This window comes from Nycticebus coucang, chromosome 4 (assembly GCF_027406575.1).
Source record: "Nycticebus coucang isolate mNycCou1 chromosome 4, mNycCou1.pri, whole genome shotgun sequence".
In the NCBI taxonomy this organism is placed as follows: domain Eukaryota; kingdom Metazoa; phylum Chordata; class Mammalia; order Primates; family Lorisidae; genus Nycticebus; species Nycticebus coucang.
In genome coordinates this window covers 52,494,859-52,513,990 of record NC_069783.1, presented here as the reverse complement: position 1 = coordinate 52,513,990, position 19,132 = coordinate 52,494,859, and the positions used below count along the sequence as shown (strand labels likewise).

The window sequence follows — 19,132 nt, the reverse complement described above, 5'->3', positions numbered from 1 at the left end:
GCTAACTCAAGATAAAGTGTCACAATCTGGCAACAAAATGGTAAACAGAAATGCCACAAAAGCATGGAGCTAGGCCAGGCGCCGTGGCTCACACCTGTAATCCTCACACTCTGGGAGGCCGAGGTGGGTGGATCGCCTGAGCTCTTGAGTTGGAGACCAGCCTGAGCAAGAGTGAGACCCTGGCTCTAAAAATAGCTGGGCGTTGTGGCGGATGCCTGTGGTCTTAGCTCCTTGGAAGGCTGAAGACAAGGGGATTGCTTGAGCCCAAAAGTTTGATGTTGCTGTGAGCTATGAGGCCACGGCACTCTACTGAGGGTGACAAAGTTGAGACTCTCTCTCAAGAAAAAAAAAGCACCACGAAACTGTCTTTTTAGTTTTTTAGTTTTTTTTTTTTTTTAAGTAGATTAATAAGAGAGAGGTTATTTTTTTGTTGTAGTTGTCGTTTTTTAGCAGGCGTGGGTCAAGTTCAAACCACCAGCCCTATATGTGGCTGGTGGTCTACAGGCTGGTGTGAACTACGGGCACCGAGCCTGTCTTTTCAGTTCTATTGTGTCAGTTTCTGCTGTTACTAAATTGCCCAGTTTAAATGGCTTTTAGTATAATGTAAAATTTAGAAATTCTTTTAAAGCTAGAATTTGAAACTCATTAATTATTGTGAATAATAGATAAGAATTGTGTCTAATTATGCCATGCAGGTCTTTATAATTAGATAATAAAAGCTGTTATTTTAATTTTATAATAATATATATTACACAATAATATATAAAATTATTGTTTTTAAACAGCAGCTTAGCCCTAAAAACCTGTTATTTTAAAAATATTATCTTGAGACGATAGAGAGGACCCATGAGTATCTATGTGGGAAAGTAGAACCTACTTAAGAACTTTTTTTTTTTTGCTTCTTTGTCCCCAGAACAAGTTAATGAAACTACTTCAGCGGTTGCCAAACAGTGTTGTTAGAAGATTGCATCGTGAAAGATACAAGAAACCCTCTTGGTTAACTCCTGTGCCTGATAGCCATAAGCTTACTGATCAAGATGTTACAGACTTTGTACAATGCATTATTCAGCCTGTTCTCTTGGCTATGTTTAGCAAAACTGGTAGTCTAGAAGCAGCCCAGGCTCTGCAGAATCTTGCACTCATGAGACCTGAGTTAGTAATACCCCCTGTGCTTGAAAGGTGAGTGCATGTTTGTTCTGTGGAAGCCTTAGCCATAGCTAAGTTGTTCTTGTTACCTGTTCCCTCGCTTCTGTTCTACTTGCTTCTCTTTTCTTGGCTTTGGCTTCTGATGTGCTTTTTTGGTACTTACTCCTGTTCCAGAGGACATGGAAGACATTTTAACATAATGGTTGGTAACTTGATAAAGATTTGTAAGAGAGAAAAAGGAAATTGAAATGAAATGAATAGCATAAGTATTTTAGAATATATGCATATTTTAGTTGCCCAATTGGTTGCTCATAAATTAAGATTTGGCTAGGCTTTTTAAAAAATCTAAATGTAAGTGTCACGTAGTATTGAGAACATGGAAGTTAAAGTGAATTTGTTTTCCATTATTTCTTAGAATCAGTGATATAGAAGAAAATTTCATTATTACTTTTATGTATAATCTTGGTATATTTTTACAGTGCAAATTTTTTCGTATTCATTTTTGGTTTTTGTTTGCAGTTTTGGCCGGGGCTGGATTTGAACCCGCCACCTCCGGCACATAGGGCCAGCACCCTACTCCTTTGAGCCAAAGGCGCTGCCTATTTTTGTTTTTTATGTTGAATAGTAACGAAAATAGCTCTCTACTCACCAGTGCACTGCACTCATACAGGCATGGTATGTTTACTGAGAGCAAGCTACTCCTAACTATTTACGTGTTTAAGAGCTTATTCCTTGAGCCTTTTGTGATGCCTCCCCTTCCTCTGCTTTCTGAATTTGAGCATTATGATCTATCTCTAAATGTCTCTTTACTATTATTTTTTTTTTTGAGAGCATCTCACTTTGTCACCCTGATAGAGTGCTGTAGCATCATAGCTCACAGCAACTTCAGCAATCTTATGTGAAGGGCGGTCTCTTTCTCTCTCAAAATGCTGTAATATTTTCAGATCATGGTAGAACTCCAGTAACTGAAACTATGGAAAGGGAAACTGCAGATTGGGAGGGTTTCCATAATTCTGTTAAGTTTGTTAGCAGATTTTCACTCTTTAAGTATTCTGCTGACTGTAAGCCTTTAAGTCAAAATGTATTTATGAATTTATTATATTTAGTGTATTATTGTATTATGTTTAACTGGGATAGAAACTTTTAAAATTCTGTTTTTCAAATTGTAGAACGTATCCTGCACTGGAGACATTAACAGAACCTCACCAGCTCACAGCTACGTTAAGCTGTGTAATTGGAGTAGCCCGCAGTTTGGTGTCAGGGGGCAGGTGGTTTCCTGAAGGTCCAACGCACATGCTGCCTCTGTTGATGAGAGCATTGCCTGGGGTGGACCCGAATGACTTCAGCAAATGCATGGTGAGCATATTGATCTAACAAAAAAATTAAGTTATAATTTTGTAAATGGACATTTTTGAATTTCTTTTCAGATATCTTTTTAGAAAATATTAATAGTTCAGTGTAAAATCTTTTAATGGTAACAGCAATCTAAGCATCTAAGATGCCTAAGTTTTAAATATGTAGACAGATATTATATATAGCACCTTCCTTTGTAAGAAATTGGCCATAATCTATATGCATTTAATGACTGTATGATGTTTTAAAGCTTATGATATATTTATTATTTTTCTTAAACAGGGATATTAAAAATCATAGTGTATATGATCCTTATACTTCTCCCATCTACACTGATGACAAGGATGAAAGTTACGAATAATTGATTGGTATTCTGATAGACACTTATTCTGATTTACCACTTTGCTCGTCTTCTTTTTCTCTGGTCTCTAGCTTCTGCATTAGCATTTTTTATTTATGCTTAGTTAATGTGACTTTTTTAGGTGGGGGGCAAATAATTTCCCAGTGTCAGAAATTTTGCTTGAACCTAAGAAATATCCGTATAAAAACAAATTTAGTGTATCATCATTTCAAAAGTAAGAGCCAGTCAATTATGAGGAAACTATGTTCAGTTTTAAGTGAAGAATGTCCAGAAAAATAGTTATGAGACCTCCCTTAAGACAATTTATGTGGATAATTTCTTATCATTTACGGTATATTTGTATTTCCAAATTAGAATTATATAACTAATGTTGAAAATACTTTGCATCTTCCCATAGATCACATTCCAGTTTATAGCAACATTTTCTACTCTGGTGCCTTTAGTAGATTGTTCATCTGTGCTGCAAGAAAGAAATGACCTCACAGAAGTAAGGATGTTTTCTGGGTTAACCAGTTTCTAATTCTTAGTGCATATGCATAGTAATATTTGATAGTTTACAAACAACTTTAGATAGGCTTTATAACATAAAATTTCTATTTTGTGACTAGAAAAGTATGATAAAGGGCCAGGTCATCATTGGCAAGATAGCCTTCAGAGCACCCAATATAGGAGGTGGGTCAAAAATAGGCCCTTTTTAGATGTTACCTAATCAACATCTGGAGGTATTTTTAAATTTTCTGTCACTTTTCAATGTTTTGTTGAGGAAAAGTCATGGTATTTTATTTTTCTATCACCTATATTAGTAACAAATCTGTCTAGGAGATTAGCATCTAATGAAGAGATACTCTCCTCATTACTGTCTTAGTCTTTCAGAGCTCTTTTCTTTATACCAACCACGTTGTTGCTTGACTGTGTTACTTGGATATTCACGTAATCAGAGACTATCCATTACATTTACACCAGCAGTTTGAGAACTATAACTTACCATAAAGATGCTGCTTGACTTATGTGTTGGCCCTTATAAATATGTTAATTATTTCTTATTTTCATTCATAGAAAGTAGTAGATTGAGTTGTTCTAAATTGATAATACATGTATGATGATAGCACTGTTTCTCACAGTACCCAATATAATAATTTACTGTTAGATCTATTTGGCAGGCAATAATTGAGTTTGTTAGTTCAACGAAAAAACCGAAGGTTATTTGTAATTTTTCTTCTCATCGGGATGTTACAGGTGGAACGAGAACTGTGTTCTGCCACGGCTGAATTTGAGGATTTCGTCTTACAGTTCATGGACAGGTAAGCTTCTAGCCCAGACCCAGCCTTAGCTGATATTCTAGAAAAAGACTGTCACATCCCAGAACCTTAGTTTCTCTCTGCATTGTAACCTTTATTTAGCTATTAGGGCTCTTTCTGAAGTTACAAAAAGATAAATGATTTGTGAGCCATGTACAAATTGAGTGGTTATTACTTGAATTGTCAAGATAGTAGGGACTTAATCTAATCACCACCACCAAAAAGGAAAAAAAAAATAAAGATGTTAAGCTGGTTTTTAATTGCTAAATTATGCTTTTTTTGGTTTATTTAGATGCTTTGGACTCATAGAAAGTAGTACATTGGAGCAAACAAGGGAAGAGACAGAAACTGAGAAAATGACTCACTTGGAAAGTTTGGTCGAATTAGGTCTATCTTCTACATTTAGTACAATTCTCACCCAATGTTCCAAAGAAATATTTATGGTAAGAGCATTGCTGCAAAATAGTAAACTTCTAGTTTTTTAGTTGTATTTGATGTCTTGCCTGTGGCTAAAAGGGGTAGGGCGCCAGCCCCATATGCCGGAGGTGGTGGGTTTCAACCCAGCCCCAGCCAAAAACTGCAAAAAAAAAAAAAAAAAAATTGAACTTCAAGTTACTTTATGTGTGTATATCATGCCAGTTTATCTTTTCTATCCATATTTTTTTAGCTTATGGTAAATCATTTTAAAATGGAAACTCTGAGGCATTTTATTATTAAAACGTTGGCACTCGGGCCAAGCGCAGTGGTTCACGCCTGTAATCTCAGCACTTGGGAGGACAAGGTGGGAGGATTGTCTGAGCTCATGAGTTCAAGACCAGCCTGATTAAGAGTGAGACAGACCCCGTCTCTAAAAAATAGCTGAGTGTTGTGGCAGGCGTCTATAGTCCCAGCTACTCAGGAGGCTGAGAAAAGAGAATCACTTGAGCCCAAGAGTTTGAGGTTGCTGTGAGCTGTGACGCCACATCACTCTACCGAAAAGGGAGACTGCCTAAAAAAAAAAAGTTGGCATTCAAACACATAAACTAATATGAACTTAAAATTGATCATAAAATTTTACTTCCTTTTTTAAATCGACCTTTCTAGTATATCTGTAGCTTCATTGATTTTGGCTTTTGTATAAGGAGATCCTCCTTTGTCTGGGGGATTTAAGAGCATAACTCATTGATGAGCATCTCTTATTTTTCCTTTATTGGCAGTAGGGTTTATACCTAGTACTACTACTGCTTCCTGTTTTGTCCTTTGAGATTCAAAGCCACCTCTGTTAATAGCCACCACTAAAGGCAGATTTGGGTAAGCTTTGAAAAACTTGTTTTACTTAGGGCTCCATATGCTTCATGGCTTGCAAAACATAATGGCCTGCAGATCCTGCAGCAACATTGGTTAGTCCAGCTGCTACCGCTGTACTGGGCATGGCTCCAGCTCAGCTCCCCTGCCTCCACCAGGAGCACATATCATCCCAGCCAAAAGTGCCTCCACCAGGAGCGTATACTGTCCCAGCCAAAAGGTCGCAGCCTCTAGCTAGGCACTTTTATTAGAGAGAGACGCAGCTGCAGGCAGCAAGCACAAGCCTCCCAAGCATAGGTGCCCTACGAAACAGGACAGTAGAAACCGCAAACTAGCTGGAAAATTTTTTTCCATCTATATGTTAAGCTTTTTTTTTTTTTTTTTTTGTAGAGACAGTTTCACTTTATGGCCCTTGGTAGAGTGCCATGGCATCATACAGCTCACAGCAACCTCCAACTCCTGGGCTTAAGCGATTCTCTTGCCTCAGCCTCCCGAGTAGCTGAAGACTACAGGCGCCTGCCACAATGCCCGGCTATTTTTTTGGTTGCAGTTCAGCTGGGGCCGGGTTTGAACCCACCAACCTCAGTATATGAGGCCAGCGCCTTACCGACTGAGCCACAGGCACCGCCCCCATCCATATATTAAGCTTTAAAAAAGATGTACAGTTGCTCCTTAGTATTTGCAAATTTACCTATTTGCCCCAACTTATTTGTAACCCTCAAATTAGTACTTTTGAGCATAGTGACAAAGAAAATGAGTTACCTAATGAATGTTTCCAGCCAAGGTTGAATAAGGCATTCTGCCTTCTTTTATCAGCAATCTTTAAATAAGTATTCTTTCTGTGATCTATTTAGTGTATTTATTTTTGCATTTTTATGTTTTATGTTGGTGTTAAAAATGTCGTAAATGGCTTGTAAGGGTTTAATGCATAAGTGAGGTCTAAAGCTCCTAAGCATGAGAGGAGCCTCCATTTGTAAATACGAGTTGTACATAAATAACTCTGAAGAAACTCAATTTTTCTTGAGTTTCTTCTGTACTAGGGCTGTACTAGGTTATTTTTGGAATAGTCTGAACGTATTTATCATTTTCTTTTATGTTCCATAAGATGTTTAATTTTCTAAAAAAAAAAAAAAAAATGCTTATTAGACATTTTCATTTCTTCCCTATCTTAACAGGTGGCCCTTCAGAAGGTTTTTAATTTTTCTATTTCACATATATTTGAAACAAGAGTAGCAGGTCGCATGGTGGCAGATATGTGCCGTGCTGCTGTAAAGGTGAGTTTATGATGATACAAATGGTCTACAACCAACAAGTTTATGTGGTTAATTATTTCAGAACTGCTTGTTGTCCTTGAAATACTTAATTTTCTCAGTAACCTTACAGCTTTTATTTGACACTGTAAATAATGCTACTGTATATTTTGTGACTGTTAATATTTGCCTTTCAAAAAAACATGTTTATTCAAATATGTTTTCAGTGTTGTCCAGAAGAATCTCTGAAGCTGTTTGTTCCCCACTGCTGCAGTGTTATAACTCAACTTACAATGAGTAAGTCCTAAGGTCATTATTCTGTCTTTACAATTTTTGATAAAATCTTTTCTTGGTTTCTAGAATTCTGTTAATGACAAGAGATTCTTTTAGCTGTACAATATTTTAATTTTGCTGTTTGGGCAGGCATTGCACAAAAAATATTCAGGTTGGCAAGCAGCTTAGAAATTTTACTTTATTATTAATAAATTAATATTTTCATACAATAACTGTTCATATGTTACCTTAAAGATACCAGTTATTTTGTGAAAGGTAGAGGAATAGAAACGTCGGTTGATCTGTTTTTCTTAAAAATTGAGTTTCTTCTTGCTTTTGGAGCAAGTTTGGCTTCATGAAGAAGAAATAATCAGTCTTCCTAAAACAGACTTTCTGCAGCATTAGAAATATTAAAAAATGATGTGTTTAGTCGAATGTGTAATTTTTTTCCCCTGCTACTGTTTTGCTGTTTTTAGATGATGACGTATTGAATGAAGAAGAGCTAGACAAAGAATTACTGTGGAATCTTCAACTTTTGTCAGAGGTATTGTACTCTTTGGAATAAGAAAATATTACTCTGAAAATGTTGGCTTGCGTTTAGGATTTAGACCTTTCTGACAAATTGACATTAAAATGTACTGAAAAGTCAGAAAGAAGTTTTTAAAATTTCTTGATGTGTCCAGAGAAAGTCAGAATATCGCATATTCTCTGTCCAAGAAGTACAGTAAATTATTAATTACCATAATCTGTTGTTTTTTTTAGGAGATAGTGTCTCACTTTGTCACCCTCGGTAGAGTGCATGGCGTCACAGCTCACAGCAACCTCTAGCTCTTGGGCTTAGGTGATTCTCTTGCCTCAGCCTCCCAAATAGCTGAGACTAAAGGCCCCTGCCACAGTACCCGGCTATTTTTTTTGTTGCAGTTTGGCTGGGGCGGGTTTGAACCTACCACCCTCGGTATATGGGGCCAGTGCCCTACTCACTGAGCCACAGGCGCCACCCCTTTGAGTTTTTACAGATTACTTCTAATATAGGTGACTCACTAAAAAGTTTTATCAGATTTGAGAATTTTTTTCCTCTACATTTTAAACTTGGCCATCAGTCATACGTAACTAGGCCAGGCAGCACTCTGGGAGGCCGAGGCAGGTGGATTGCGGGAGCTCAGGCAAGTCCAGCCTGAGCAAGAGTTGAGACTTCACTCATCTCTACTAAAATAGAAAAACTAGTCAGGCATTGTGCTGGGCGCCTGTAGGTGCTTGTAGTCCCAGCTACTCAGGAGGCTGAGGCAAGAGGAGCTCTTGAGCCCAAGAGTTTGACGTTGCTGTGAGCTATTACGCCATGGCACTGTGGCCATGGCACTTTGTCTGAGGTGACCCAATGAGACTCTGTCTCAAAAAAAAGAAAAATGAAACATAACTTTATGAATTAGTTCAGAAATTTAATTGAGTTTGTCTCTTTAAGTAAATAGACTCTTTTGAAAGGGATGTTAACATGGTACCTGAAGGCCTAAGCTCAGAAAGTGTGTTTGATTTTGTTTTTTGTTTTTGTTTTTACAGTAGCCTTTTACACCTATTATGCCATGAATTCATTAGGGAAAAGATTCCAGCAGCTCAGGGGCCCTTCCATTGAATGTGACAAAGCTTGACATGTTTATTACACCATGAATTCATAGGGAATAGGTTCTGGCAAGAAAGTATGTTTTGATTTAAAAAGATTAATTATTAGAATAAAGTTAAAGTGACAGCCCTAAAATGAATTAAAGTTATTTAAAGAAGCATTATTTTAGGGTACGTTAGTGGGAGAATATTGAACTTTGCCTTAATTACTGATACTTGATCTTTTAACAAAAATATTTTCAACTTAATTCCCTCTTGATTTCAGATTACTCGAGTGGATGGAAAGAAGTTGCTTCTGTATAGGGAGCAGCTTGTAAAGATTCTCCAAAGAACCCTACATTTAACTTGTAAGCAGGGTTACACTCTGTCTTGTAACCTTTTGCATCATCTTCTTCGTTCTACTACACTCATGTACCCTACAGAATACTGCAGTGTGCCAGGTGGTTTTGACAAGCCTCCCTCCGAATACTTTCCTATCAAGGTAAGCATTTTCAAAAATTTATGATTCAAGGATATGTTGGGTCTTGTTTTAAGGGATTAAAAATGTGATTTTCGGGGCGGCGCCTGTGGCTCAGTCGGTAAGGCGCCGGCCCCATATACCAAGGGTGGCGGGTTCAAACCCTGCCCCGGCTGAACTGCGACCAAAAAATAGCTGGGCGTTGTGGCGGGCGCCTGTAGTCCCAGCTACTCGGGAGGCTGAGGCAAGAGAATCGCTTAAGCCCAGGAGTTGGAGGTTGATGTGAGCTGTGTGAGGCCACAGCACTCTACCGAGGGCCATAAAGTGAGACTCTGTCTACAAAAAAAAAAAAATGTGATTTTCTTTTCTTGTGTATAAAGATGTCACTTCTTTATTTATTTATTTTTTTTTTTGTAGAGACAGAGTCTCACTGTACCGCCCTCAGTAGAGTGCTGTGGTGTCACATGGCTCACAGCAACCTCTATTCTTGGGCTTACGCGATTCTCTTGCCTCAGCCTCCCGAGCAGCTGGGACTACAGGCGCCTGCCACAACGCCCGGCTATTTTTTTATTGCAGTTTGGCCGGGGCTGTGTTTGAACCCACCACCCTTGGCATATGGGGCCGGCGCCCTACTCACTGAGCCACAGGCGCCGCCCGTCACTTGTTTATTTTTAAAATAAGTTATTAAAACTATTATTGGAATGTATGAAACTTGTTCTGACACTTTGCGTGGAGCTGAAACTAGCTCTGCATAATGAAGGGGCAATATTGTGTTTTGTGTCCATTTTTTGTTGACTTAGATTTGGCTTGTTTGTGCATTTCCTTTTAAATCTTTCAAGTGTGTGTGTTTAACTTCTCAAGTTGCTGAATAGATGCTGTTCTTTTCTAGGACTGGGGCAAACCTGGGGACTTGTGGAATCTGGGAATTCAGTGGCATGTCCCTTCTTCAGAAGAAGTGTCTTTTGCCTTCTATCTGTTGGACTCATTTCTTCAGCCTGAGCTCATCAAACTTCAGCGTTGTGGGGATGGGGAACTTGAAGTGTCTAGGTTGGTTTTCTTTTATAATCAATTAGTATTATTTGTGTGCAGACTGAACAAATCTTTTGTGCCTTTCTCTTTTTATTTTTTTTTTATTTATTTTTTTTTTTTGGTGGTTTTTGGCCAGGGCTAGGTTTGAACCCGCCACCTCTGGCATATGGGACTGGCGCCCTACTCCTTGAGCCACAGGCGCCGCCCCTTTCTCTTTTTATATGCAGTCTGTATTCTTTTTCAGTATATGTCATGAATATCTGCTATTAATGGTCCTAGAAAACCGTTTAATGTAATGTTATACTATAACAGAAAATTTGGCAACATTTAAACATTTTAAATAGAAAAGTTCTGGGTTCTTTTTTCCTGTTTGTTTGTTTGTTTGTTTGTACCATCTAGTTAGATACATAGTTTACTTGTGTATATTTTGGAAAAAATCTGTGTAGGTATGCCTCCTTTGAAAGGAAATGCCTGTTTTCCTAGACTAAGATTTTACTGGGTTGTTTCTTTTTAGAAATTTGCATTATTGATATTTATTCTATTTTGAGAAATAATTCTGAGATTTTTTCTTCCATCCCATAAGTATTTAATAAGTAATAGTTATTTGAAACCATTACACTTTTCTAGTTTGAAAGTTTCTAAAACAATAGCAAAAAAATTAATATGTGTCAAACACTAGAAATCTTTAATAAGCATATTCAGTAGGAATGGGCTTGGAGAAAAAAGTCTGATTAATGGCCACTGTATAATACTCTGAACTGCCTTCTAGAAGTAAATGCTTAATTAGTTCCATTTTTAAAAAGATAGAATAAGCTGGGACGGTTTTATGTTTGTTTGTTTGTTTGGATGTATGTTTATGTGCTTTTGTGTGTGTGTATGTGTGGCCGAGTCTCACTCTGTTGCCCAGGTTAGAGTGCATGGTGTCAGCCTCGCTCACAGTAACCTCAGACTTCTGGTTTCAAGTGATGCTCCTGCCTCAGCCTCTGGAGTAGCTAGGTGCTCACCACAGTGGCTGGCTAATTTTTCTGTTTTAAACTCTTGTTCAGGCTAGTCAAGCTGGTCTCGAACTCCTGAGCGCCAGGGATCCTCCAGCATTGGCTGCCAGAGTGCTAGGATTATGGGTGTAATCTACCACACCAGCCCTGGAAAATCTTCTGTAGCACCATTTTCCCTTTGTGTTAGTGGCAGTGATTGGCATGGACATGGTTAAAGTCAGAATTGTTTCACAGAGGGGCAGTTTGTTGTTTCCTGGGATGTTATTCAGAGCCTGTTTAAATGTAAGCAGGTCTATTGTTAGCAGTGAATAACTGTTTAATTCCTGTTTACTATTAAACTAGTAAAGTAAAGAGGTTTGCTATTTCTTTGTCTTAATTTTGTATATCTCCACTTGGTAACATGTTTGTATTAGACTCCAGAAGACTTGTTAAATACGAAGTAGGAGTCTAAAGTATGGAAATGTCCTTGATCTTTTCCAGAGATGATATTCTGCAGAGTCTGACTATAGTGCACAACTGTTTAATTGGCTCAGGAAACCTTCTACCTCCATTGAAAGGGGAGCCTGTTACTAACTTGTAAGTAAAAGTAACTATTTTGCCATTTGGCATATAAGTTTTAGTCAAGTAATAAGCTGTTTTCTTACTGCTGTTGTTTTTGTATCACTAACTTTTATTTGTCATTGTGAGGTCAAAAATACCGGAGGCACAGTTTAGGTCTCTAAACTTTCTGAAGGCTTTGTTCAGATTTTCGCATCATACCTGGATAGAATAACTTTAGATTTTATTTATTTATTTATTTTGAGAGACAGAGTCTCACTTTATCGCTCTTAGTAGAGTGCTATAGTATCACAGCTCACAGCAACCTCCAACTCCTGGGCTTAGGCAATTCTCTTGCCTCAGCCTCCTGAGTAGCTGGGACTACAGGTGCCCGCCAGAATGCCCAACTGTGTTTTTGTTGCAGTTTGTCCGGGGCCGGGTTTGAACCCGCCACCCTCGGTATATGGGGCCGGCGCCCTACTCAGTGAGCCACAGGCGCTGCCCTTTTAGTCCATTTTAGAATGTTAATGTACTAACAGTACATCCTGTTAGTTTACTGAGTTAATTATTAATTAAGATAAATATTCTTCTTTAAATAAGAAAGAAAAATGGTTTTTTCCTTTGTCTTCCGGAAATATTGATTTAGGATTTTATAGAACAAAAACCAAGGTGTTTCTTAATAACTAGTTCTTCAATGTTTATTATGATTCTGAACTTTTTAGATGTACCAATTTGCTTTACTGATTTTAAGTGCTTTTTAGAGTGTTATTTTTTTTAAAAACTTTATTCAAATTAGTATGAGGGTACAATATTTAGGTTACATTGTTCTCACTTCCAGGATAAAGTTCCATTTGTAGAAGAGCCCCTCACCCAGGGAGCATGTTATATACCCTCACAATGTGCACATTAGGTGAGATCCCACCTCATAGTGTTGTTATTTTTAATGTATATTTCAGTTTGAATCCATTGTCAGCGCTACCAATTCAGCTGAAAAAATTGAGTTAGAATAAAATGAGCAGCATGTAATAACTTTAGCTTAAGTTAGATGCTAGTTATAGATGCTAGTTTCAGTATATTACTAAGATCATTTTTTTAAAGATAAACAGCTCATTTTTTGAGCAAGTTAATGAAAATCATATAAAATGAATAAGGAGCTTCCCTTTTCCCTCAAAAAACACAAAAGGGAGAATTATTTGCTGATTTTATAATAAAAATCTTTAAAAGCTTCAAGGATTGGTTTAAACATGTGACTTGCTTGTCATTCCCATATTTTATATTTTTTGTGTAATCATTGTTTAGAGTCATACTTTTCTATAATTCCCATTTATAGACTTTAGCCATTGAACTTTTTAGTTGTTTATTGGGTTTAAAAAGGAGAATTAGGGTCATACCATGGAAGTTAATCTGCTTGAAGTCTGCCTAGAATTTGCTCAGTTTTTTAAAAACAACTTTTATTTTTCATCAGTTTTATAGTTTGTTCAGTATTTCTACCAAAATTCATTTCTGTTAAAAGAGGTTGATTTTAAATAATATTTTAAAGTGAGAGGTCTGCAGAAATTGTTTGGATTTCCCCCCTGTGATCTTAACAGTGTATAACACAGTAAGAACTTGACCCTTTTATGGCATGCAAAGAGCTGTTTCGTACTTGCCAAAATATATAGCACATCAGTAAATTGAGTTCCATCTGAAGGTATTGACAAAAAGAATCATGGTCTTTAGTCCAGTAATTTATCTAAGAGCAAAAGCTTGTATCTTCTGTGTTATTACATTTTTAGTACTGAGTGCAAAAAATTTAACAGTGCTCCTAAGTAGGCTTAGAGATTTCTCTTGCAGTTCATGTAGCTCTTTTTATGCAACGTGGTCTATAATAGGGAACATGAAGCAAAGTCTTTATTCTTTGAAATAAATGTGCATCATGATAAGTGTCATATATTTAGTTATTATAAAGCCAAGTAAATTTTATATAATGAAATGTATTTTTAGTAAGGAAGAGAATATATTATAAAACTTTTATGGATACCATAGGATATAAATAGGCAAATTGTTGGCCTACATTATGATGCCTTAAAGTCATACAATTAATCCTGGTATCTGTTATAGGCTTTTCCTAGAAATATTGAAAAGGAAAAGTAATTTTAGACTGAAATGCTTTGTGTATTAGAATTTTCACGCTTAGAGTGAAAAATTAATAAATGTATTTAAAGTGAAAATATAAAATGTTTCAATATACATTTAATAATATATAACAATGAAAGAAAACATTAAAACTTCAATTTTTAAAAATCATTAAATCAGGCTTAGCGCCTATAGCTCAGTGGCTAGGGCTCCAGCCACGTGCACTGGATCTGGCGGGTTCAAACCCAGCCCTGGCCTGCCAAACAACAATGATGACCACAACCAAAAACGAATGGCTGGGTGTCGTGGTGGGTGCCTGTAGTCCCTGCTTCTTGGGAGGCGGAGGCAAGAGAATTGCTTGAGCCTAAGAGTTTGAGGTTGCTGTGAGCTGTGATGCCACAGTACTCTACTGATGGCAACATAGTGAGACTCTGTCTCAAAAAAAAAAAATTATCATTGAATCATAGCATACTTTTATGGTTCTTTATAGCTATGCAGATGATTACATTAAATAGAATTAAGAATAGCTGAGCATGGTGCTGCAAGCCTATGTACAGTTTCTGCTTCTTGGGAGGCTGAGGCAACAGGATTGCTTGAGCCCAGGAGTTCAAGGTCAATCTGGGCAACATAGTGAAAACCCATCTCAAAAAAAATAAAAAGACAAAAAATAAATGAGTAGCTCTTTGCCTTTGAATTATCAAAAGAGGCAGTTTATTAAGTCTTCTTTTGACTTTTTAAGTTTTTACTAGAATCTATTTCAGTTTATATCTGGAATTACCCTCATCTGCAATTTTAATTTATTTTGGGAAAGTGTCACTTTTTTACATTTATTTCCTGTGTAACATTTTGACTCTTTTTACAGATGGTAAATTCTTACCAAAGTAACATAAAATTGCCTTTAAAATTTCTAAATTGCTTATTCTAATATAGATCAGTAATTAAAATCTTTTCAATCTAAACTGATTTTAAAAAACTAATAAAATAATTTCAGTTGATGGTTCCATTGTTCGTGATAAGAAATCACAGTGCCTAGTGGGAAAAAAGGATATTTGTAGCAAATTCAGAGATTATAAGCAGATCAATTTAAAACTACTAGAGGAAAAGGAAACTGATTTAGGACGTTAGTTACTCTATAGGGAAAACGCACAAGGGAGTAAAGAGACACATCATTGTGATATATGCTTTAGTGTAATGCCTAAGGAAGTCTCTCTTCATGACAAGCAATTGGCTGTGGTATTATGAGGCAGTATGCATTTTCTGAACTACCAGACCAGTTTTTGAAAGCACATAGCAACTCAGATCATTTTTTAAAATTTAAACTTAGTGAATTTTAGTTATGTAAAATGCTGTAGCTGCTATTCTTTTTTGGGGGGGTCAGATTTCTCAATATTAACTTTGCCATGTGCATGTATTAGTATTTGTCTTCTGGAGAATTGTGGTGGTGGTGATGAAAAACTAGAAGCTTAACGTACTTCTGAGTTTTCCTGTAAGAAAGTCTGAGTTCCTAATTTTGTATATGGGATGGTCTTAAAATATCGTTCAGGGAAGTGGCTACTGGATGGGAAAACCTATTTTCTGTGCTATGTGATTAGAGACTGACAAAAAATAAAAAGCTAAGTCCCAAGTATTAAAGTACGTGATATACCAAATGGTACCCACATTGTACTTTTAGATCTTTAGCAGTCTAAGGTTCCTAAGTATCTTGTACTTCTACATTTTATATAGTTTAAAGGATGGGTATAATTAGGTCCGTAAGGGTAACTAAGGGTAAATTTTTCTAGTTCACTATGATTTGAAACAATTTGAATTTTTAACAGTTTTGTTAGGTATCACAGGTTGCTGAATTAATCTTAAAATAGAACCTATTTTGCTGTTGGAAACTTTAATGTTTGAAGAGAATTACTTGGGGTATAGCTTATACTCATAGTTATTTTCTACCTTTATAGAGGTGGAAGTAGGATTGTATCTTTCCAGGGTAACAGGAATTTTGGACACTTGGCTTTAATTCTAAAATCATCATTAATTTCTCACTTTGCTGCCCACTGTCTATATAATCTTTTAGGTCTAACCAATTATTACAGAATGCAAAAAACTAACATCTAAAAAAAAAAAAAAACAGGGTTACTCAAGGTAGAGGAGTCATCATTTTCATCTCAAATAATTTACTTTTTGCCCCCCTTCCTGATAGATCTGTTGAATCATTCTTAGTTAAATCATTGTTAGGATCTCAGTTTTTACTAACTTTTTAGTCAAAAAATTCATACTTAAGGTCTAATAGTGAGACCGTTTCATTGATATGTGAAAGGATGTATTGCTTATGCAATGAGGGGCAGGGCTAGCTAACCTCTCTTGGCACCTCCAGGAAACTACCCAGCTCTGCTGGGGGAGCTGCACACAGAAAAGGAAACAGTTACTACTCCACGGTGAGTAACCCTGTTTTCTCCTTATTTCACCTTCTGACTGTTTTCGTTGATTTTTAAAAGCTTGTATGTCAGACATGGAAATAGTTCCTATTCTCAGAGTTAATTTTAAATTTAGCAGTTTATAAAATTTCTCTTTGCTCACATGGTGGTGTAAGAGCCAGCTTTTCTGTTGTGTTTATAGCTATTATTGATACATAGGATTGAATTGGATTCAATTCAATTTGATAGACCACAAAAACAGGCCTAATTATCTCTTGTGAAACATTTGTACCTTGAAAAGAAAAACCTATTAGTGGCTTGGTTTTATACTTTTTTTGTTTGTTTTTATTTGAGAAGAGAAGGATTATTGGTATAAGTAGGATATTCTTTCACTTAAACACAGGAGGAATTTTATATTATTGTTTGCAGCTGTTTCATGATAGTTCATCTTGCTACCTTCTGTATAAATGATTTGTATTATGTATTTTGTTTTTATGGTATTAGTTCTTTGTTTTTTACCGTCCTCTCTTTTACACCAGTGACATTTTCATAGTGTGACTCTAATCAAATTTAAAGGAGATTGCCATCTAGTGGTACAGATAACATAGTTGCCATCGAGTGAACACATTTTGTTATAAATAATGTGGCATGGGATTATCTAGGAGCTGTGAAGTTGATTTAACTTTATTATTACATATGGTGTTATTTTACAATATGTGTGTTGCAATTATTTTTCAGAGTTCCTGGGGTTAGGTGATAATTACTGTTCGTAAAAAGAACCAGTGAATGAATAGGATGAATTTCATATGGAGCGGGGAAGGGATTTACTGTTGGATTTAAATAGATAATGTTATAACATTTGATCAGAACAAATGTTGATGGCACATTAAGCCTATTGAGTTAAGATTATGTGCATAACTAAAAGTTACCAAAGCAGTCTTAAATATGAGAATGCAGTCTGGCCACTCATAGACCTAGAATGTGGCCACAAAGAGAATTGTAGTTTTACTTAGGTAATTGATCCAGATTTCATTTAGAAAATCATTCTCCTAAAGTTCAAAAGAAATATTTACTAGAAATACTTAATTATACTTCTGAGAAATAAAACATTTAGGGTAAGGTATGTCAATCCAATTGGAATTTAATTAATGGTTTATTAAAAGAAGTCAAATTAAAGCTGAATCTTAGATGAATAAGCATAGAAAGAACTTGAGGTGGATAAAAAGAAATAAAACTAAAACGTGTATCTACCCAGATAGCTTCTATTTACAGTCATCCCTCCATATACTCCAGGGATTAGACCTGTGTCTAACAAAATCCATGTATACTCAAGCCCTTCAGTCAGCCCTGTGGAGCCCATCTATACAAAAAGTCAGCCCAGCATATGTGCAGGCTTTTCATCCTGCAAATACTGTATTTGTGAACTGTGTTTGGGTGGGGTAAAAATCTACATATAAGTGGACCCGTGCAGCTCAAACCTGTGTTGTTCAAGGGTCATATACAAAAGATATGGAAGATATGTTTAATTCAGTTTTTAAAAGTAGAGGAAGAGGATAAGACATTTTTATTTAAATATTTTACTTAATATTTTAAATCTTGTACAGGATGGGTTTTTTTTTTTTTTTAAGTAGTCAGGATAAGCATTAACATTTCTTTGAATTTTCCGATGCAGAAGCAATTCAAAATGACACTTGGATTTAAGAAATTAGTAACAGGACTCCTAGGTGAACTTGTTTTTGTATGTGATTATAGTTACCAGGACTAGACATGCATACAACAAAACTACTTCAAATTCCCAAGTGATAGTGCTTTTTGATGTTGTAAAAATCATGGAGAATAGTTTGCTATGGTGATTGCTTTTTTAATCTTATTTGTACAATGTGAAAATAATTAAAATTCATCCTTAACTCAATATTACATGGCATAGTTATGGGCTGGCTATAGTGAAAATTGTATTTCTATTTTAGAAAGCTATCTGTGTTTGTAATAGCAGTGGGGAGACAGTATTCTCACATGACAGCCCGAGGCAAGCACTGCCCGGTCCATGCTCTAGTGGGGTGGGAGATTGATAACCCCCTGTGCGTTATTCTTGCTACTCTCTGAACACAGGCCTTTTCTTTTTGGTAGTGAAACCTACCTTCAATAGAGATTTGAAGTTCATTTTAAAGGAAGGAATCTGATTTTTTTTTACTAATTGGATTTTTGATACATGTATCCTTTTTGATCATGTACAAATATATGGGATGCTCAAGTTTGAAAGCTGTTGCCAAAGGTCGAAGCTTTATACAATGAAATCCAAAATTTAAGAAGAATTTATTCTTTAAAGTCTCTGAAAAGGCAAGTTAGCATTTTATACTATAAAATATTAGTGAACTTTGAAGTCAGTTGGTGAAAAAGACATTCCTTAGTTACACTTTGTAGGCTTGAGTTTAAAACTTGACAGGGTATTTTTTGCTTTCCTAGGCGGTGCATTATGGTGATGGGCATAAATAACTGTCATTTTAGAAATTATAATGTTGTTACCTATTACTTAGATAAATACTTAAATTCATTAACTGTCAAATGTTAAGGTACAGATAACCCATTTAATTCAACTACTTTGGGAGGTATACAGTAGAGCTGGGGATATGTTGATTTAAAAATTAGCACTTGCAATAAATAAAACAATTATTAACAAAGTTTATCAGTGATAAGTATTAACAAAATTCCCACTTACTAATTGTCCCTGTATTAAGTATGCTTACCTCATGTTTTCTTAGTACTTGTGCCTATATTTTTCCTCTTAGTACTCATCTCTTTGTTTAAAAAAGTTATAAATCAGGTTGCATACATTGAAATAAAATGTCAAAAATTGAGGTATATTTTTCATTGAAGAAAATTTAGATTTCAGATATATAGATTCTTATTCTATAAAATCTGTTCCTGCGTACCTAAAAAGTGATTTTTAACTTTTAATGAACTTAACTACTTAGATGTGGTTGTGGTAACATAATTTGTTGTAGCAGATCTTTAATTAGG

General features: G+C 36.0%; 1 protein-coding gene and 1 pseudogene across 1 annotated transcript in view; one reads left to right on the top strand and one right to left on the bottom strand.

Moving 5' to 3' along the window:
• The window catches only part of PSME4 (proteasome activator subunit 4), a 105,195-nt gene that overhangs the window by 41,168 nt on the left and 44,895 nt on the right, over positions 1 to 19,132 (top strand). The window contains exons 10-20 of the mRNA XM_053589913.1: positions 914 to 1,179; positions 2,316 to 2,502; positions 3,258 to 3,347; positions 4,097 to 4,161; positions 4,451 to 4,601; positions 6,618 to 6,716; positions 6,920 to 6,989; positions 7,442 to 7,509; positions 8,845 to 9,060; positions 9,926 to 10,083; positions 11,541 to 11,636. Coding sequence (XP_053445888.1) covers positions 914 to 1,179; positions 2,316 to 2,502; positions 3,258 to 3,347; positions 4,097 to 4,161; positions 4,451 to 4,601; positions 6,618 to 6,716; positions 6,920 to 6,989; positions 7,442 to 7,509; positions 8,845 to 9,060; positions 9,926 to 10,083; positions 11,541 to 11,636 — 1,466 coding nt within the window. The remainder of the gene's footprint in view (positions 1 to 913; positions 1,180 to 2,315; positions 2,503 to 3,257; positions 3,348 to 4,096; positions 4,162 to 4,450; positions 4,602 to 6,617; positions 6,717 to 6,919; positions 6,990 to 7,441; positions 7,510 to 8,844; positions 9,061 to 9,925; positions 10,084 to 11,540; positions 11,637 to 19,132) is intronic.
• Positions 5,224 to 5,569, bottom strand: LOC128583358 (mitochondrial import inner membrane translocase subunit TIM14-like; annotated as a pseudogene).